Here is a 19,412-nt window from a genome sequence, read left to right as displayed (position 1 = left end):
CTTTTCTTCAGCAGGGACAGGGAAGATGGTTAAAATTGATGGGAAGATGGATGGAGCCAAATACAGGACCATTCTGGAAGAAAACCTGATGGAGTCTGCAAAAGACCTGAGACTGGGACGGAGATTTGTCTTCCAACAAGACAATGATCCAAAACATAAAGCAAAATCTACAATGGAATGGTTCAAAAATAAACATACATACATGTTTATTAATAACATACGTACATACATACATACAAACATGACAGACAGACAGACAAACATGACAGACAGACAGACAGACAGACATGACAGACATGACAGACAGACATGACAGACAGACAGACAGACAGACAGACAGACATGTCTACAAGTTACCTACACCCCTACTTCGCATTTAAATATCTGTTCATCGAGTATCTGCCATTCAGCAGATACTTTTATTTGATGTGGCGTATCTGTGCAGTTACATAAGATAGTGTGTGTGTGGTTTACACTGATTGTTTTGCAATCCACTCTGTTGTTGTTGCCATGCCACATACATACAGATGTAGCATCGTAATTTGACCAGTTTTGTCACAGTAAAATAATACTGCAGCAACAGGATTTGAACGTTCAGTCCGTAATGTTGCTTGATCGGTGGTTAGGCTATTAGTTGTCTAATATGAGGCTACATGAAGTGTGATAATGTTAAGTTAACCGTGAGTCACTGCAGGGTTTCAGTGAATTGATGTAAATCACGAAGCTCACGTGTATTTAATGTGGTGCAGGAAAATTCTCAGCAACAAAAGAGTTATGACATTAAGATCCTACATTTGTACGTGTTTGGCTCATGAAATGTTATTTCGGTTCCAGTCTCCATGTGCTTTAACACTTAACTGACGCGTAGAGTAACATGACCTAGTCTATGAGGCCATACACACACACACACACACACACACACACACACACACACACACACACACACACACACACACACACACACACACACACACACACACACACACACAAGCTGGGGTGGACTGGCCATCTGGCATTACAGGCAAATGACAGATGGGCTTGTCCACTTTTAGCCCAGTGGGCTGGTGTCACTTGTTTTTTAGCAATGTTATTATCTGTGTAATAATGGGAGATTCAAGGAAAAAAGGGAAAAAAATGGGCCAGTGTGGGGGCCCTTTAAAATGGGCCAGTGTGGGGGCCCTTTAAAATGGGCCAGTGTGGGGGCCCTTTAAAATGGGCCAGGGTGGGAGCCCTTTAACATGTGCTAGTGTGGGGGCCCTTTAAAATGGGCCAGGGTGGGAGCCCTTAAAATGGGCCAGTGTGTGGGCCCTTTAACATGTGCTAGTGTGGGGGCCCTTTAAAATGGGCCAGGGTGGGAGCCCTTAAAATGGGCCAGTGTGGGGGCCCTTTAACATGTGCTAGTGTGGGGGCCCTTTAAAATGGGCCAGGGTGGGGGCCCTTAAAATGGACCAGTGTGGGGGCCCTTTAAAATGGGCCAGGGTGGTAGCCCTTAAAATGGGCCAGTGTGGGGGCCCTTTAACATGTGCTAGTGTGGGGGCCCTTTAAAATGGGCCAGGGTGGGGGCCCTTAAAATGGACCAGTGCGGGGGCCTATTTTGGGATGTGTTGGAACAGTCCCAAAATGTTTTGCAGGTCATCAATCAAGTTGTCGAGAACTTTCAAAATGTGTGAAGCAAAACACATCACACTGTGACACTTTCTGTATGTTGAAAGTTCTATATCTTCAGGAGATTTTTTGTAAAATCGATCACTTTACAACTTCATTTTCATTACCTCAAAAAATCAAATCAAACCAAATCTCCTTCCAGCACACTACCAGTGTCTACATGTGAAAACAGCACATTTCTACATTTTGCAGAAGAAAAAAAAACATCTCTATTGATGACATCATCAAAAGTTGAAACAATTTCCAAACAGTGATATTCAAATACAATGATGTTCCTGGTGACCTGGGGAGCATGAACATACCCTCCCTCTGACTAGGAACTCGTCTCAGGTTTTGAAAATCACAGTTTTTCTTTCTTTTAATCCCACCATGTGATGTCACATAGAAGCATCGGTTTGGGGGACTTTTCTTCTTCTTTTTTAAATCACAGATCACGGAGAATATCATTCACGATTGACAGTGATGGCGCCATGTTCTGTAAGTAGCTAGGCCTAATTTGGTGTTTGAGGGTATAAAAATACAAACATTTCTTCAAGTCAATCAAATCAAATGTATTTATATAGCCCTTCTTACATCAGCTGATATCTCAACGTGCTGTACAGAAACCCAGCCATAAACCACAAACAGCAAGCTGCAGTTGTAGAAGCACGGTGGCTAGGAAAAGCTACTTAGAAAATCAATGTGTGTGAGAAATGATGACACCAGTTATTATTATTTTTTGTGCACTGGCAACTAAATAAAGCTGTCACTAAACCACTGTTTAAAGAAAATACTAAGTAGAACATAATTCTATACAGTCTCCAATCTTCATTTTATTTTTTTAAAGGCCGACAGGATTTAATTTCTCCCGGACTCTGGCCCACGCCCCAGTACAATAGGTGGCGGTAATGCATCATTACCCCTTGACTGCCACCTGCAGATAAACCCCCCGAAGAAGAAGAAGAAGCCCGTCAGCCACCTTCTTAGCTTGTTAGCCAATATAGCCGGAACATTGCAGCTCTTCAGACGGTTTCGGTGAATGGGAAGTTGCTGTGTTGAAAGCACACGTCTGACGTATCTACTAGTTACCCCGTTTAATTTTATAATTACGTTGTTAGTCATCTCGCTAGCTGGTTAAGTTAGCACTAAGCTAGTTGTTTATGCTAATTAACTAGCTAGCTAACATCCCCGACCATGAGCTCACTAAACAACTCCCCCACTGCCAAAGGACAGGAGGTCTGCTGGACGGAGAAAGAGGGTCTGTGGCTTAATATTGTCGTCAAAGAAGAGGAGGAAGAGGAGGACATCACATTGAAAGGAGATACAGGAGCGCTCAGAGAGGAAGAGGAGGACATCACATTGAAAGGAGATACAGGAGCGCTCAGAGAGGAAGAGGAGGACATCACATTGAAAGGAGATACAGGAGCGCTCAGAGAGGAAGAGGGGGATGTCGTTTTTGGAGTGAAGGAGCTGGGGGAGGTCACTGTCACATTGGAAAATGAGGAGGGAAAAACTGGAGATCTGATGAACACCGGTAAGTAACTAGTGGGTTGATAATAATAAACTAAAGGAGTCTAATGTTCTGTTTAAAGGCGAATTGGCTCTTGCAGCCAAAACAGCCAAAAACTCAGTCTAAACGTGAATCGGTTCTCAATTGCGGTACAGTTCTAGAAACATAAATCCCTCTACTTTCATATCACATCAAGATAATTAACCAAATGCTAAATATACACTTACTGTACACCAGGGGAGGCTGGTGGGATGATCTATAGGAGGGCAGGCTCATTGTAATGGCCGGAATGGAATAAATGGAATGGTATTTAACATATAGAAACCACGTTCAACTCCGCTTCCATTCCAGCCATTACAAGGAGCCCGTCCTCCTATAGTCGGGGCGGCAGGGTAGCCTAGTGGTTAGAGTGTTGGACTAGTAACCGGGCTGACAAGGTACAAATCTGTCGTTCTGCCCCTGAACAGGCAGTTAACCCAGGCCGTCGTTGAAAATAAGAATTTGTTCTTAACTGACTTGCCTGGTTAAATAAAGGTAAAATAAAAACAATAAATAGTCACGTCCAACCAGGTCATCAGGAGGGATCAGCCAATCATAAAAAAGAAAATAGCCTCAATGGCGCTGCCCATAAAGCTGTCACGGACAGCTCACAAAAGGGACAAATTATATTTCTCAAAGGTAGTAGGTACCGGAGCACCAAGTCTAGGTCCTAGAGGCTTCTAAACAGCTTCTCCCCCCAAGCCGTAAGACTCCTGAACATCTAATCAAATGGCCACCCAGACTATTTGCATTGCCCAGCACCCCCCACCCCCTCCTCTACACGGCTGCTATTCTCTGTTATTATCTATGCATAGTCACTTTACCTACATTTACATATTACCTCAACAACCTCAACACCCGTGCCCCCGCACATTGACTCTGTACCGGTACCCCCTGTATATAGCCTCCACATTGACTCTGTACCGGTACCCCCTGTATATAGCCTCCACATTGACTCTGTACCGGTACCCCCTGTATATAGCCTCCATATTGACTCTGTACCGGTACCCCCTGTATATAGCCTCCACATTGAATCTGTACCGGTACCCCCTGTATATAGCCTCCACATTGACTCTGTACCGGTACCCCCTGTATATAGCCTCCACATTGAATCTGTACCGGTACCCCCTGTATATAGCCTCCACATTGACTCGGTACCGGTACCCCCTGTATATAGCCTCCACGTTGACTCTGTACCGGTACCCCCTGTATATAGCCTCCACATTGACTCTGTACCGGTACCCCCTGTATATAGCCTCCACATTGACTCTGTACCGGTACCCCCTGTATATAGCCTCCACATTGACTCTGTACCGGTACCCCCTGTATATAGCCTCCACATTGACTCTGTACCGGTACCCCCTGTATATAGCCTCCACATTGACTCGGTACCGGTACCCCCTGTATATAGCCTCCACATTGACTCTGTACCGGTACTCCCTGTATATAGCCTCCACATTGACTCTGTACCGGTACCCCCTGTATATAGCCTCCACATTGACTCTGTACCGGTACCCCCTGTATATAGCCTCCACATTGACTCTGTACCGGTACCCCTGTATATAGCCTCCACATTGACTCTGTACCGGTACCCCCTGTATATAGCCTCCTCATTGACTCTGTACCGGTACCCCCTGTATATAGCCTCCACATTGACTCGGTACCGGTACCCCCTGTATATAGCCTCCACATTGACTCTGTACCGGTACCCCCTGTATATAGCCAGGCTATTGTTATTTACTACCGCTCTTTAATTATTTGTTGTTCTTTATCTCTTACTTTTTTTTGGGGGTTTTGATATTTTCTTAAAACTGCATTGTTGTTAAGGTCTTGTAAGTAAGCGTTTCAATGTAACGTCTACGACATCTGTTGTATTTGGTGCATGTGGCAAATAACATGTTACTTTAATTTTATTTGCAAAAAGTTCCAGGTCAAAATGATGGACGCCTCTGTTTTCATGACCTTTCAATACCTCACATCTTGGACTGTTCCTCCATTCGGATTCCTTCCAGATCTTTGAAATCGTTTTGTCACTTATGGGCTTTGCCTTTTCAATTCAAACCACAGCTTTTCAGTAGGTTTCAAGTCATTGAGATGGAATTTAAACGTTTTAGGTTTTTGAGGCCAATTCTACATTTATTTCCACATTTTGATGTGTGCTTGGGGTTATTGTCTTTGCTGGAAGATCCACTTGCAGCCAAGTGTCAGTGGCAGAGGCAACAAGGTTTTTGGCTCAAATGTCCTGGTAATATGTGAAGTACCAGGATGTGATGCCATTGACCTTAACAAAGGACCCAGGACCAGTGGAAGCAAAATAGCCCCATAACATCAAATATCCACCACCAGATGTTACAGTAGCTTCGGGGTTATTTTCTGCTCCTGCATTCTAATATCCACCACCAGATGTTACAGTAGCTTCAGGGTTTTTTTCTGCTCCTGCATTCTAATATCCACCACCAGATGTTACAGTAGCTTCGGGGTTATTTTCTGCTCCTGCATTCTAATATCCACCACCAGATGTTACAGTAGCTTCGGGGTTATTTTCTGCTCCTGCATTCTAATATCCACCACCAGATGTTACAGTAGCTTCGGGGTTATTTTCTGCTCCTGCATTCTAATATCCACCACCATATGTTACAGTAGCTTCTGGGTTATTTTCTGCTCCTGCATTCTAATATCCACCACCAGATGTTACAGTAGCTTCGGGGTTATTTTCTGCTCCTGCATTCTAATATCCACCACCAGATGTTACAGTAGCTTCAGGGTTATTTTCTGCTCCTGCATTCTAATATCCACCACCAGATGTTACAGTAGCTTTGGGGTTATTTTCTGCTTCTGCATTCTAATATCCACCACCAGATGTTACAGTAGCTTCGGGGTTATTTTCTGCTCCTGCATTCTAATATCCACCACCAGATGTTACAGTAGCTTCGGGGTTATTTTCTGCTCCTGCATTCTAATATCCACCACCAGATGTTACAGTAGCTTCTGGGTTATTTTCTGCTCCTGCATTCTAATATCCACCACCAGATGTTACAGTAGCTTCGGGGTTATTTTCTGCTCCTGCATTCTAATATCCACCACCATATGTTACAGTAGCTTCTGGGTTATTTTCTGCTCCTGCATTCTAATATCCACCACCAGATGTTACAGTAGCTTCGGGGTTATTTTCTGCTCCTGCATTCTAATATCCACCACCAGATGTTACAGTAGCTTCTGGGTTATTTTCTGCTCCTGCATTCTAATATCCACCACCAGATGTTACAGTAGCTTCGGGGTTATTTTCTGCTCCTGCATTCTAATATCCACCACCATATGTTACAGTAGCTTCTGGGTTATTTTCTGCTCCTGCATTCTAATATCCACCACCAGATGTTACAGTAGCTTCGGGGTTATTTTCTGCTCCTGCATTCTAATATCCACCACCAGATGTTACAGTAGCTTCTGGGTTATTTTCTGCACCTGCATTCTAATATCCACCACCAGATGTTACAGTAGCTTCGGGGTTATTTTCTGCTCCTGCATTCTAATATCCACCACCAGATGTTACAGTAGCTTCGGGGTTATTTTCTGCTCCTGCATTCTAATATCCACCACCAGATGTTACAGTAGCTTCTGGGTTATTTTCTGCACCTGCATTCTAATATCCACCACCAGATGTTACAGTAGCTTCGGGGTTATTTTCTGCTCCTGCATTCTAATATCCACCACCAGATGTTACAGTAGCTTCGGGGTTATTTTCTGCTCCTGCATTCTAATATTGTGGGGGAATTGTGTAGTAGACTGTGTTAGTCTACTGCACGGCAGCGTAGCCTAGTGGTTAGAGGGTTGGACTAGAAGCCAGAAGGTTGCAAGTTCAAATCCCCAAGCTGACAAGGTACAAATCTGTTGTTCTGCCTCTGAACAAGGCAGTTAACCCACTATGCCGTCATTGAAAATAAAAATTGGTTCTTAACTGACTTGCCTAGTTAAATAAAGGTAAAAATAATAAAAAAATAGTAGTGGGACATTGAGCAGTATAATGAAGGAAAATATCATTCACTGATGCGTTTTGATCGAAGTACGGACCAACTATGTTCATCTCTTATCATAACCTTGAGCAAATCAATACATTTTTAATTAGTTCAATACATTTAGTTGATTTCCTACGATGATCAATACATTTTCTATACATAACACTTCTAGAACACTGAATTCTGTTTTAATGTCTGGAATCCGTGATTCCGTTCTGCACATCTGTGATTTGATTGGGTCTTACAGGTGGCGAGGTTTATACAATTCCCCTCTGTTACAAATCAAATGTTAGGCAAGAAGCATGGGATAAAAATGGAGACTAGTTTATGAAGTGCCAGGCTGGGCTGTGGGACAGTGGATGCATAGGGATGATTCAAATGGAACTATTAAAGAGATGCAATGAGGCCCTTTATCTACTTCCCTAGAGGCAGATGAACTGGTGAATACCATTTTATGTCTGTGTCAAGTAAGTAAGTTAGCATGCTAGCAGATACTATAGACTTTCAATGATTATGCTAATGCTAGTTAGCAATTGCGCTACGGCTAGTTAGCCACTGCCGTCAAACTGCACGCATAGACATACATACACATGGTATGCATGAGTTCATCTGACTCTGGGGAAGTAGATATTGTGAAAATCCCGAAATATCCTTTTAACAGGCATTACCTGTGGATTATTGTGATTTAACTAACAGCTATCAACCAATCAGCATCCAGGATCCAAGTGTACCGTTTGGGATCTAGTCTAGATTAAACCTCATAGGAAGACAGTTTAATCATGTGGAGGTTTCATTTCTGTTTAACCAAATACTCTGTTTGTCTTTGGCAGGAGAGAGGCCAGACTTTCCCTCTGACAGCAGGAAGAGTCCCTCAGGGGAACCAGACCCAGAGACACCCAAACCAGTGAGACCACACCACTGCTCCCACTGTGGAAAGAGCTTTACCTGGTTATCAAAGCTGAAAGAGCACGAGAGGACACACACTGGAGAAAAGCCTTACCAATGTGTCATTTGTGGAAAAACTTTTACCCAGTTAGGGGGCTTTCAATATCATGAGCGGACACACAGAGAAAACAATACCTACCACTGCTCTCAGAATGGAACGACATTTCCCCAGTTAGGGAACCTGAAAAAGAACGACAGAATTCTCACACAGGGAGAGAAGACAAACCACTGCTCCCGGTGCGGAAAGAGTTTTAAATGGTTATCAAAGCTGAAAGAGCACGAGAGGACCCACACAGGAGAAAAGCCTTTCCAATGCTCCCATTGCGAAAAGAAATTTAACCAGTCATCGCATCTGAAAGAGCATGAGAGAATACACACAGGAGAGAAGCCGTACCAATGCTCCCAGTGTGGAAAGGGTTTTACCTGGTTATGGAACCTGAAAACACACGAGAGGACACACACGGGAGAAAAGCCGTACCAATGCTCCCTGTGTGGAAAGACCTTTACCCAGTTAGGGGGCTTTAAATATCACGAGAGAACACACACAGAAAAAAAGAGCTACCACTGCTCTCAGTGTGAAAAGACATTTACCCGGTTAGGGAACCTAAAAAAGCATGAGACAATACACACACAGGAGGAGACAATACACACACAGGAGGAGACAATACACACACAGGAGGAGACAATACACACACGGGAGGAGGCAATACACACACAGGAAGAGAAGGCTCCCAGTGCGGAGAGACTTTTAGTCGGTTAGGGAACCTGAAAGAACATGAAATAACACATAAAGGATAGAAACCAGGGGTGAATTCGCCACCTGGTAATTCTGGCAAATGCCAGATGGGCTGGACCATTTTTTTTAGTTGGGGTGGTCAAAATTGAAATGCGCACATGTATTTTTTTTAATATATTAAAATACAAAAATGACCTATAATATATATTTTTGTGCAATTTCTCAGTTATACTAATGAGCCTTTGGCTGGTCAGTGCAGTAGAACCTTCACTGGGCAATGGCCGGGCCCCCCTACCAAGTTGGGCTGGCCAATTTTCCCATTCAAAGTCAAACGCGGCATCAGCATAGAGACGTGCTCCGACTGTCATCAGTAAGACAGCCAATATAGGCAGTCATCAGTAAGACAGCCAATATAGGCAGTCATCAGTAAGACAGCCAATATAGGCAGTCATCAGTAAGACAGCCAATATAGGCAGTCATCAGTAAGACAGCCAATATAGAAGGCTACAACCTTCTCTGAGTGTAGCAGAAGGCTACAACCTTCTCTGACTGTTGTAACTAAGGATATTTCAGTCGCAGAAGGCTACAACTTTCTCTGACTGTTGTAACTAAGGATATTTCAGTAGCAGAAGGCTACAACCTTCTCTGACTGTAGCAGAAGGCTACAACCTTCTCTGACTGTTGTAACTAAGGATATTTCAGTAGCAGAAGGCTACAACCTTCTCTGACTGTTGTAACTAAGGATATTTCAGTAGCAGAAGGCTACAACCTTCTCTGACTGTAAGGATATTATTGGGGCAAAACGATTTGCGTTTTAACCACACGTTTACATTTGTGATGATGTAATCTTTATAGTTATGCTGCCATATTTTAGCCTGAGATGCTGAAAAAGAACACTACTATTTTGACTGCTTGTAATGATGCTGATAACAGAACATTAAATGACTATTTAGACCGCCTGTCTGTGTCTTGCTTGTATGAAAACTGCTGCTGAGATCGCTGTATGCAAGAGCACACCTTTGGTTGTAGAAGTGTAATTGACATACCTTTCCTTGGTTGTAGAAGTGTAGTTGACATACCTTTCCTTGGTTGTAGAAGTGTAGTTGACATACCTTTCCTTGGTTGTAGAAGTGTAATTGGAATACCTTTCCTTGGTTGTAGAAGTGTAATTGACATACCTTTCCTTGGTTGTAGAAGTGTAATTGAAATACCTTTCCTTGGTTGTAGAAGTGTAATTGACATACCTTTCCTTGGTTGTAGAAGTGTAGTTGAAATACCTTTCCTTGGTTGTAGAAGTGTAGATGAAATACCTTTCCTTGGTTGTAGAAGTGTAGTTGACATACCTTTCCTTGGTTGTAGAAGTGTAGTTGACATACCTTTCCTTGGTTGTAGAAGTGTAATTGACATACCTTTCCTTGGTTGTAGAAGTGTAATTGACATACCTTTCCTTGGTTGTAGAAGTGTAATTGACATACCTTTCCTTGGTTGTAGAAGTGTAATTGACATACCTTTCCTTGGTTGTAGAAGTGTAATTGAAATACCTTTCCTTGGTTGTAGAAGTGTAGTTGACATACCTTTCCTTGGTTGTAGAAGTGTAATTGACATACCTTTCCTTGGTTGTAGAAGTGTAGTTGACATACCTTTCCTTGGTTGTAGAAGTGTAATTGACATACCTTTCCTTGGTTGTAGAAGTGTAGTTGACATACCTTTCCTTGGTTGTAGAAGTGTAATTGACATACCTTTCCTTGGTTGTAGAAGTGTAATTGACATACCTTTCCTTGGTTGTAGAAGTGTAGTTGACATACCTTTCCTTGGTTGTAGAAGTGTAATTGACATACCTTTCCTTGGTTGTAGAAGTGTAATTGACATACCTTTCCTTGGTTGTAGAAGTGTAATTGACATACCTTTCCTTGGTTGTAGAAGTGTAATTGACATACCTTTCCTTGGTTGTAGAAGTGTAATTGACATACCTTTCCTTGGTTGTAGAAGTGTAGTTGACATACCTTTCTTTGGTTTGCTCTTTTGTCATATAAACTCTCCAAACAGCCCTCCCGACCGCTTGGAGGTGTCCGCATGGTCCCAAAGCACACTGTCAACCTCTTTTGTATCACATTCCAATGATAAAACACGGGGGACAAAAATGCAATTTTTGAATGTGAGGGGGACATGCCCCCTTCCCCCGTCCCCCCGTGTCCCTAGTGGAAGTTGCGGCTCTGGCTGCATGTAACTCCCCACATGAGTTTTGCATTTGGGTAAAAACAATCTGCGTAACCTAGGCAACAACTGTTATTTTGCTTCTCAATGATCATGCAAGTGAAGTACCACACCATTTGATGGACGGCACATTTATTTAAATTCTCCAGTTCCACCTCTGGGCAGCCACTCCATAGCCGGAAAGCAGAGCTTGACAGTGGCGAGTTCGTTTTGCATGGTCCGGTGCCCTGGATGGGTGGAGTTTGTACATTTTAGAACATTTCATTGGTCCTTAAGGGAAATCTCCACCCACCGGGGCCCTGGGGTTCTACTAGACTAACAAATGGAATGGTGTTAAGATGGTCATACCATGGATCATTTAGCTATTTGATTTAGAGTTTTAGGACCCCTTTAGTTATATAAAAATATATATTTACAATTTTATTTTGATAGAATATTGAGTATGTCCTTTACTACTATATAGAAACACATTGAATAACACATTCATAAATGGAAAAAACACTGTAAAATAAAAAGTCATAAGGTTTTGACGTGTCTGTCATTCGGAGCGCATTCAGACCCCTTGACTTTTTACACATTTTGTTACGTTACAGCCTTCTTCTAAAATGTATTAAATAAATACAAATTCTCAGCAATCAACACACAATACCCCATAATGAAAAAGCGAAAACAGGTTTTTAGAAATGTTTGCAACTGTATAAAAAAAGAAACCTTATTTCCATAAGTATTGAGACTGGAAATTGAGGCACCTTAAGACTCAGACCATGAGACACAATATTCTCTGGTCTGACCAAACCAAGATTGAACTCTTTGGCCTGAATGTCAAGCGTCACGTCTGGAGGAAACCTGGCACCTTAAGACTCAGACCATGAGACACAATATTCTCTGGTCTGACCAAACCAAGATTGAACTCTTTGGCCTGAATGTCAAGCGTCACGTCTGGAGGAAACCTGGCACCTTAAGACTCAGACCATGAGACACAATATTCTCTGGTCTGACCAAACCAAGATTGAACTCTTTGGCCTGAATGTCAAGCGTCATGTCTGGAGGAAACCCGACACAACCCCTACGGTGAAGCATGGTGGTGGCAGCATCACGTCTGGAGGAAACCTGACACCACCCCTACGGTGAAGCATGGAGGTGGCAGCATCACGTCTGGAGGAAACCTGGCAACATCCCTACTTTGAAGCATGGTGGTTACAGCATCATGCTGTGGGGATATTTTCCAGCGGCAGGGACTGGGACTCGTCAGGATTTTTAGGAAAAGGTGACAGAGCAAAGTATAGAGAGATTCTTGATGAAAACCTGCTCCAGAGCACTCAGGGCCTCAGACTGTGGCAAAGGTTCACCTTCCAACAGGACAACAACACTAGGCACACAGCCAAAGGCAATGCAGGAGTGGCTTCAGGACAAGTCTGAATGTCCTTGAATGGCCCAGCCAGAGCCCAGACTTGAACCAGATCGAACATCTCTGGAGTGACCTGATGATAGCTGTGCAGCAACGCTCCCCATCCAACCTGACAGAGCTTGAGAGGATCTGCAGAGAAAAATGGAAGCATCTTCCCAAATACAGGTGTGCCAAGCTTGTAACGTCATACCCAAGAAGACTCAAGGTTGTAATCGCTGCCAAAGGTGCTTCAACAAAGTACTGAGTAAAGGGTCTCAATACTTATGTAAATGTGATATTTCAGTTTCTTGATTTTTAATAAATTAGTAAACATTTCTAAAAACCTATTTCTGCTTTGTCTACATGGGGTATTGTGTATAGATTGATGAGGGGGAAAAAAGATTTAATCAATTTTAGAATAAGGCTGTAATGTAACAAAATGTGGAAAAAGTCGAGGAGTCTGAATACTTACCGAATGCGCTGAATCTAGGATATAGAAGCTCAGAAGACCAAAATAAGTTGGAGACAAATATTTAACCCCTTTAGTTGTTGGCCACAAACAACTTATTTAAATCAGTTACCTTCAGACGAGTCCCATGACAGCCTCCACTGATCTCCAGTGGTGTTTTTGTATTAGTTTTAAACATGAGCTGGTTAAAAAAGACAAGGACCATGTCTCGCCAGTCACTGATACAGAAATGGTTGAGAAACGCTGTACTGTACTGCCAATATTGGCTATGGCCCGTCAAGTGGCCGGGTGAAATCGGTGAGGGAGGCGCCCCATGATCAAATGGAACAGTCATCTGCGCTGCTCTGTCATTTTGTCAGCAATCCAGCATGGATCAATGGCTGTATAAAGACTGGCCAAAACCATAGATCACCTGACTCCATTCATTCCTATAGGACGAGTCAATAGCACATGACATGCTCAGTTTGAGCTACTCCAGGAAATGACTTTGCAGGCTAGCTCAGTGCTGCCCCCTCTGAGTAACTGAAGTTGAAGGCCGACCGGGGTACTGCAGGTTGCCAGTACGATTTTTTTTACAAAAGTCAGACATACATCTGGTGTATTAGAATCAATTATTGGTACTATGATTGTATTCAATTTAAAAAACAAAATGGGGGGGGGGGTCTGCTAACAACGCCTGCAGTACCGCTGTCGGCCTTGACTTTCCGTGGCTTCAATGAGAGGGGATCGTTTTCCCCTGAGTATGCTGCGTCGTTTAAGAAACATACAAACATCTCTTTTCCACAAAATATATGTTGATGTTTTTTTAACTATTTTGCATTGGGGAGGTAGATAAAGTGTTTATCATAGTCAATCACTGTTGTATTTTTTTAAAATTTTGTTTACTTGGATAGTGACGAACACATTGACACATTGAACAACAATCGTCCGATGCATTGCACTGAAGTATTGCTAGCAAACGTTCAACACCAGTCCCTATGGGCTTTTATGGAAACAGAAATAAAGAATGAAAAAAAAGTATATGAAAAATAAAGTATACATCTATTGTATTGTGATACGCTGGTTGTCATTCTTCCTACTGCCCACCAGGGGGAGCTGAACTCTTCACTGGGGAAGCTGCTCGGGAAGAGCAGGAGGTTTGAGAAGGTTACGCGGATCTTTGAACACGCCTCCCAACACAACCAGGTACGACTTGCATTGTCGGTCTGTCAATGAATCAATCACAATTAAATAATCAATTATAAAGCGCCTTTTACATGAGCTGTCACAAATCAGCTGTCACAAAGTTATCACATCTGTGCACCCTCCCTCCCTGCCTCCCCACTCCGTTCCTCCCTCCCTCCCCCAGAGCCATGCCCAGCAGACAGAGAGACAGATAAAGGAGGAGTTTGAGAAGCTGCACCAGTTCCTGAGAGAGGAGGAGGAGGCCAGGCTAGCCAGGCTGAGGGAGGAAGAGGAGGAGAGGAATAGAGTGATGAAGGAGAAGAGAGAGAGAGTGGGAAAAGAGATGAAGCTGCTGGCTAAAACCATCCGAGAGATCGAGGAAGAGATGAAGGAAGACAGGGATGACATCGCCTTTCTGCAGGTGGTGTGTGTGTGTGTGTGTGTGTGTGTGTGTGTGTGTGTGTGTGTGTGTGTGTGTGTGTGTGCGTGATGGCATACTGTGCATTGGCATAAATGTAATAAGACATTGCTTTGTTTTCCAGAATTACCAGGAAACAGTAAAGAGGTATGCACTCTCTCTGTCTCTCTGTCTCTTTCCCCCTGTCTCTCTCTCTCTCTCTCTGTCTCTCTCTCTGTCTCTCTCTCGCCCTCTCTGTCTCTCTCTCTGTCTCTCTCTGTCTCTCTCTCTCTGTCTCTCTCTCTCTCTGTCTCTCTCTCCCTCTGTCTCTCTCTCCCTCTGTCTCTCTCTGTCTCTCTGTCTCTCTCTCTCTCTGTCTCTCTCTCCCTCTGTCTCTCTCCATCTCTCTCTCCCTCTGTCTCTCTCTCCCTCTGTCTCTCTCCATCTCTCTCCCTCTGTCTCTCTCTCTGTCTCTTTTCTCCTCTCTCTCTCTCTCTCTCTCTCTGTCTCTTTCTCCCTCTCTGTCTCTCTCTCCCTCTCTCTCTGTCTCTCTCTCCCTCTCTCTCTGTCTCTCTCTCTCTCCCTCTGTCTCTCTCCCACTGTCTCTCTCTTTCTCTCTCTCTGTCTCTCTCTCCCTCTGTCTCTCCCTCTGTCTCTGTCTCTGTCAATTCAATTCAAGGGGCTTTATTGGCATGGGTAACGTGTTAACATTGCCAAAGCAAGTAAGGTAGATAATTTTTATTGTTTATTTCACTTTATATATTAACAGTAGACATCACACATACAGTAGTTTCAAAACAATAAAGACATTACAAATGTCATATTATATATATACAGTGTTTTTACAATGTACAAATGGTAAAGGACACAAGATAAAATAAATAAGCATAGATATGGGTTGTATTTACAATGGTGCGTGTTCTTCACTGGTTGCCCTTTTCTCGTGGCAACAGGTCACAAATCTTGCTGCTCTGATGGCACACTGTGGAATTTCACCCAGTAGATATGGGAGTTTTTCAAAATTGGATTTGTTTTCGAATTCTTTGTGGATCTGTGTAATCTGAGGGAAATATGTCTCTCTAATATGGTCATACATTGGGCAGGAGGTTAGGAAGTGCAGCTCAGTTTCCACCTCATTTTGTGGGCAGTGAGCACATAGCCTGTCTTCTCTTGAGAGCCATGTCTGCCTACGGCGGCCTTTCTCAATAGCAAGGCTATGCTCGCTGAGTCTGTACATAGTCAAAGCTTTCCTTACGTCTGGGTCAGTCACAGTGGTCAGGTATTCTGCCGCTGTGTACTCTCTGTTTAGGGTCAGTCACAGTGGTCAGGTATTCTGCCGCTGTGTACTCTCTGTTTAGGGTCAGTCACAGTGGACAGGTATTCTGCCACTGTGTACTCTCTGTTTAGGGTCAGTCACAGTGGTCAGGTATTCTGCCACTGTGTACTCTCTGTGTAGGGTCAGTCACAGTGGTCAGGTATTCTGCCGCTGTGTACTCTCTGTTTAGGGCCAAATAACATTCTAGTTTGCTCTGTTTTTTTGTTTATTCTTTCCAATGTGTCAAGTAATTATCTTTTTGTTTTCTCTTGATTTGGTTTGGTCTAATTGTGCTGCTGTCCTGGGGCTCTGTAGGGTGTGTTTGTGAACAGTCCCTCTCTCTCTCTCCCTCTCTCTCCCTCTGTCTCTCTCCCCCTCTGTCTCTCTCCCCCTCTGTCTCTCTCCCCCCTCTCTCCCCCCCTCTCTCTCTCTCTCTCTCTCTCTCTCTCTCCCTGTTTCTCTCTCTCTGTTTCTCTCTCTCTCACTCTGTGCTTCTCTTTTTGGCACAAATCACACACAGAGCCCTGTAACAGAATAGAGTATGTGTGTTTGTAGGACGTGGCAGAGTCATGGGGAGCCAGAAGCGGTGTGTGGTCCTCTGATAGACGTGTCCAAACACCTGACCAACCTCCGTTACTCCGTCTGGAACGACATGCTGCACATAACCCCTTACAGTGAGTCTGGGGGAGGGACGGAGTGGTGTGTCCCCTATCTCCCCCTCCCCCTCTCCCCCTCTTCCCCCAACCCCTCCCTGTCAGCATAACCCCTTACAGTGAGTCTGGGGGAGGGACGGAGTGGTGTGTCCCCTATCTCCCCCTCTCACTTTCCCTCCCCCTGCCCCCCTCTTCCCCCAACCCCTCCCTTTCAGCATAACCCCTTACAGTGAGTCTGGGGGAGGGACGGAGTGGTGTGTCCCCTATCTTTCCCTCCCCCTCTCCCCCTCTTCCCCCAACCCCTCCCTGTCAGCATAACCCCTTACAGTGAGTCTGGGGGAGGGACGGAGTGGTGTGTCCCCTATCTCCCCCTCTCACTTTCCCTCCCCCTGCCCCCCTCTTCCCCCAACCCCTCCCTGTCAGCATAACCCCTTACAGTGAGTCTGGGGGAGGGACGGAGTGGTGTGTTCCCTATCTCCCCCCTCTCACTTTCCCTCCCCCTGCCCCCCTCTTCCCCCAACCCCTCCCTTTCAGCATAACCCCTTACAGTGAGTCTGGGGGAGGGACGGAGTGGTGTGTCCCCTATCTCCCCCTCTCACTTTCCCTCCCCTGCCCCCTCTTCCCCCAACCCCTCCCTGTCAGCATAACCCCTTACAGTGAGTCTGGGGAGGGACGGAGTGGTGGTGTGTCTCCCCTCACTTTCCCTCCCCCTGCCCCCTCTCCCCCTCCCTGTCAGCATAACCCCTTCAGTGAGTCCTCCCCTATCTCCCCCCTCACTTTCCCTCCCCTTCCCCCAACCCCTCCCTGTCAGCATAACCCCTTACAGTGAGTCTGGGGGAGGGACGGAGTGGTGTGTTCCCTATCTCCCCCTCTCACTTTCCCTCCCCCTGCCCCCTCTTCCCCCAACCCCTCCCTTTCAGCATAACCCCTTACAGTGAGTCTGGGGGAGGGACGGAGTGGTGTCCCCTATCTTTCCCTCCCCCTCTCCCTTCCCAATCTGTCAGCATAACCCCTCTCACTTTCCCTCCCCTCCCCCTCTTCCCCCAACCCCTCCCTGTCAGCATAACCCCTTACAGTGAGTCTGGGGGAGGGACGGAGTGGTGTGTCCCCTCACTTTCCCTCCCCCTCTCCCCCAACCCCTCCCTTTCAGTGGAGTCCTCCCCCCCTGCCCCCTCTTCCCCCAACCCCTCCCTGTCAGCATAACCCCTTACAGTGAGTCTGGGGAGGGACGGAGTGGTGTGTCCCCTATCTCCCCCTCTCACTTTCCCTCCCCCTGCCCCCCTCTTCCCCCAACCCCTCCCTGTCAGCATAACCCCTTACAGTGAGTCTGGGGGGAGGGACGGAGTGGTGTGTCCCCTATCTCCCCCTCTCACTTTCCCTCCCCTGCCCCCTCTTCCCCCAACCCTCCCTTTCAGCATAACCCCTTACAGTGAGTCTGGGGAGGGACGGAGTGGTGTGTCCCCTATCTCCCCCCCTCTCACTTGTCCTAACCCCCTGGGGGAGGGCCCCCTCTTCCCCCAACCCAACCCCTCCCTTTCAGCATAACCCCTTACAGTGAGTCTGGGGGAGGGACGGAGTGGTGTGTGCCCCCTCTTATCCCTTTTCAGCATAACCCCCCAGTGAGTCTGGGGGAGGGACTCCCTATCCTCCCCTCTCCCCCTCTTCCCCCAACCCCTCCCTGTCAGCATAACCCCTTACAGTGAGTCTGGGGGAGGGACGGAGTGGTGTGTCCCCTATCTCCCCCTCTCACTTTCCCTCTCCCCTGCCCCCCTCTTCCCCCAACCCCTCCCTGTCAGCATAACCCCTTACAGTGAGTCTGGGGGAGGGACGGAGTGGTGTGTTCCCTATCTCCCCCTCTCACTTTCCCTCCCCCTGCCCCCTCTTCCCCCCCCCTCCCTTCCCCCAACCCCTCCCTTTCAGCATAACCCCTTACAGTGAGTCTGGGGGAGGGACGGAGTGGTGTGTCCCCTATCTCCCCCTCTCACTTTCCCCCCCCTGCCCCCTCTTCCCCAACCCCTCCCTGTCAGCATAACCCCTTACAGTGAGTCTGGGGAGGGACGGAGTGGTGTGTTCCCTATCTCCCCTCTCACTTTCCCTCCCCCTGCCCCCCTCTTCCCCAACCCCTCCTGTCAGCATAACCCCTTACAGTGAGTCTGGGGGAGGGACGGAGTGGTGTGTCCCCTATCCCTATCTCCCCCTCTCACTTTCTCCCCCTGTCCAGGAGTGGTGTGTCCCCTCTTCCCCCAACCCCTCCCTGTCAGCATAACCCCTTACAGTGAGTCTGGGGGAGGGACGGAGTGGTGTGTCCCCCTATCTCCCCCTCTCACTTTCCCTCCCCCTGCCCCCCCCTCTTCCCCCAACCCTCCCTGTCAGCATAACCCCTTACAGTGAGTCTGGGGGAGGGACGGAGTGGTGTGTCCCCTATCTCCCCCTCTCACTTTCCCCTGCCCCCCTCTTCCCCCAACCCCTCCCTGTCAGCATAACCCCTTACAGTGAGTCTGGGGGAGGGACGGAGTGTGTGTGTCCCCTATCTGTCCCCTCTCTTTCTAACCCCTCCCTTTCCCAGCATAACCCCTTACAGTGAGTCTGGGGGAGGGACTCCCCCTCTTCCCCCAACCCCTCCCTGTCAGCATAACCCCTTACAGTGAGTCTGGGGGAGGGACGGAGTGGTGTGTCCCCTATCTCCCCCTCTCACTTTCCCTCCCCTGCCCCCTCTTCCCCCAACCCTCCCTGTCAGCATAACCCCTTACAGTGAGTCTGGGGAGGGACGGAGTGGTGTGTCCCCTATCTCCCCCTCTCACTTTCCCTCCCCCTGCCCCCCTCTTCCCCAACCCCTCCCCTGTCAGCATAACCCCTTACAGTGAGTCTGGGGGAGGGACGGAGTGGTGTGTCCCCTATCTCCCCCCCTCTCACTTCCCTCCCCTGC

The 19,412-nt window shown here is 46.3% G+C and overlaps 2 protein-coding genes across 2 annotated transcripts in view; both read left to right on the top strand.

Annotated features, from left to right (window-relative positions):
* LOC135533922 (E3 ubiquitin-protein ligase TRIM35-like) overlaps positions 1–16,596 on the top strand; it is an 18,060-nt gene extending 1,464 nt beyond the window's left edge. The window contains exons 2-5 of the mRNA XM_064961116.1: positions 14,047–14,142; positions 14,306–14,542; positions 14,664–14,686; positions 16,389–16,596. Of these exons, the coding sequence (XP_064817188.1) occupies positions 14,047–14,142; positions 14,306–14,542; positions 14,664–14,686; positions 16,389–16,596 (564 nt within the window). The remainder of the gene's footprint in view (positions 1–14,046; positions 14,143–14,305; positions 14,543–14,663; positions 14,687–16,388) is intronic.
* Positions 2,520–9,841, top strand: LOC135533920 (zinc finger protein 878-like). Its single transcript, XM_064961115.1, has 2 exons — positions 2,520–3,178; positions 8,037–9,841. Exons 1-2 carry the CDS (start codon positions 2,839–2,841, stop codon positions 8,909–8,911), a joined length of 1,215 nt encoding a protein of 404 aa, XP_064817187.1. The 5' UTR covers positions 2,520–2,838; the 3' UTR covers positions 8,912–9,841.
* Positions 16,597–19,412: the final 2,816 nt, after the last annotated feature.

The sequence above is a fragment of the Oncorhynchus masou genome, unplaced genomic scaffold (genome assembly GCF_036934945.1).
Source record: "Oncorhynchus masou masou isolate Uvic2021 unplaced genomic scaffold, UVic_Omas_1.1 unplaced_scaffold_2810, whole genome shotgun sequence".
NCBI classification, from domain to species: domain Eukaryota; kingdom Metazoa; phylum Chordata; class Actinopteri; order Salmoniformes; family Salmonidae; genus Oncorhynchus; species Oncorhynchus masou.
This window is presented reverse-complemented; position numbering and strand designations above follow the sequence as displayed.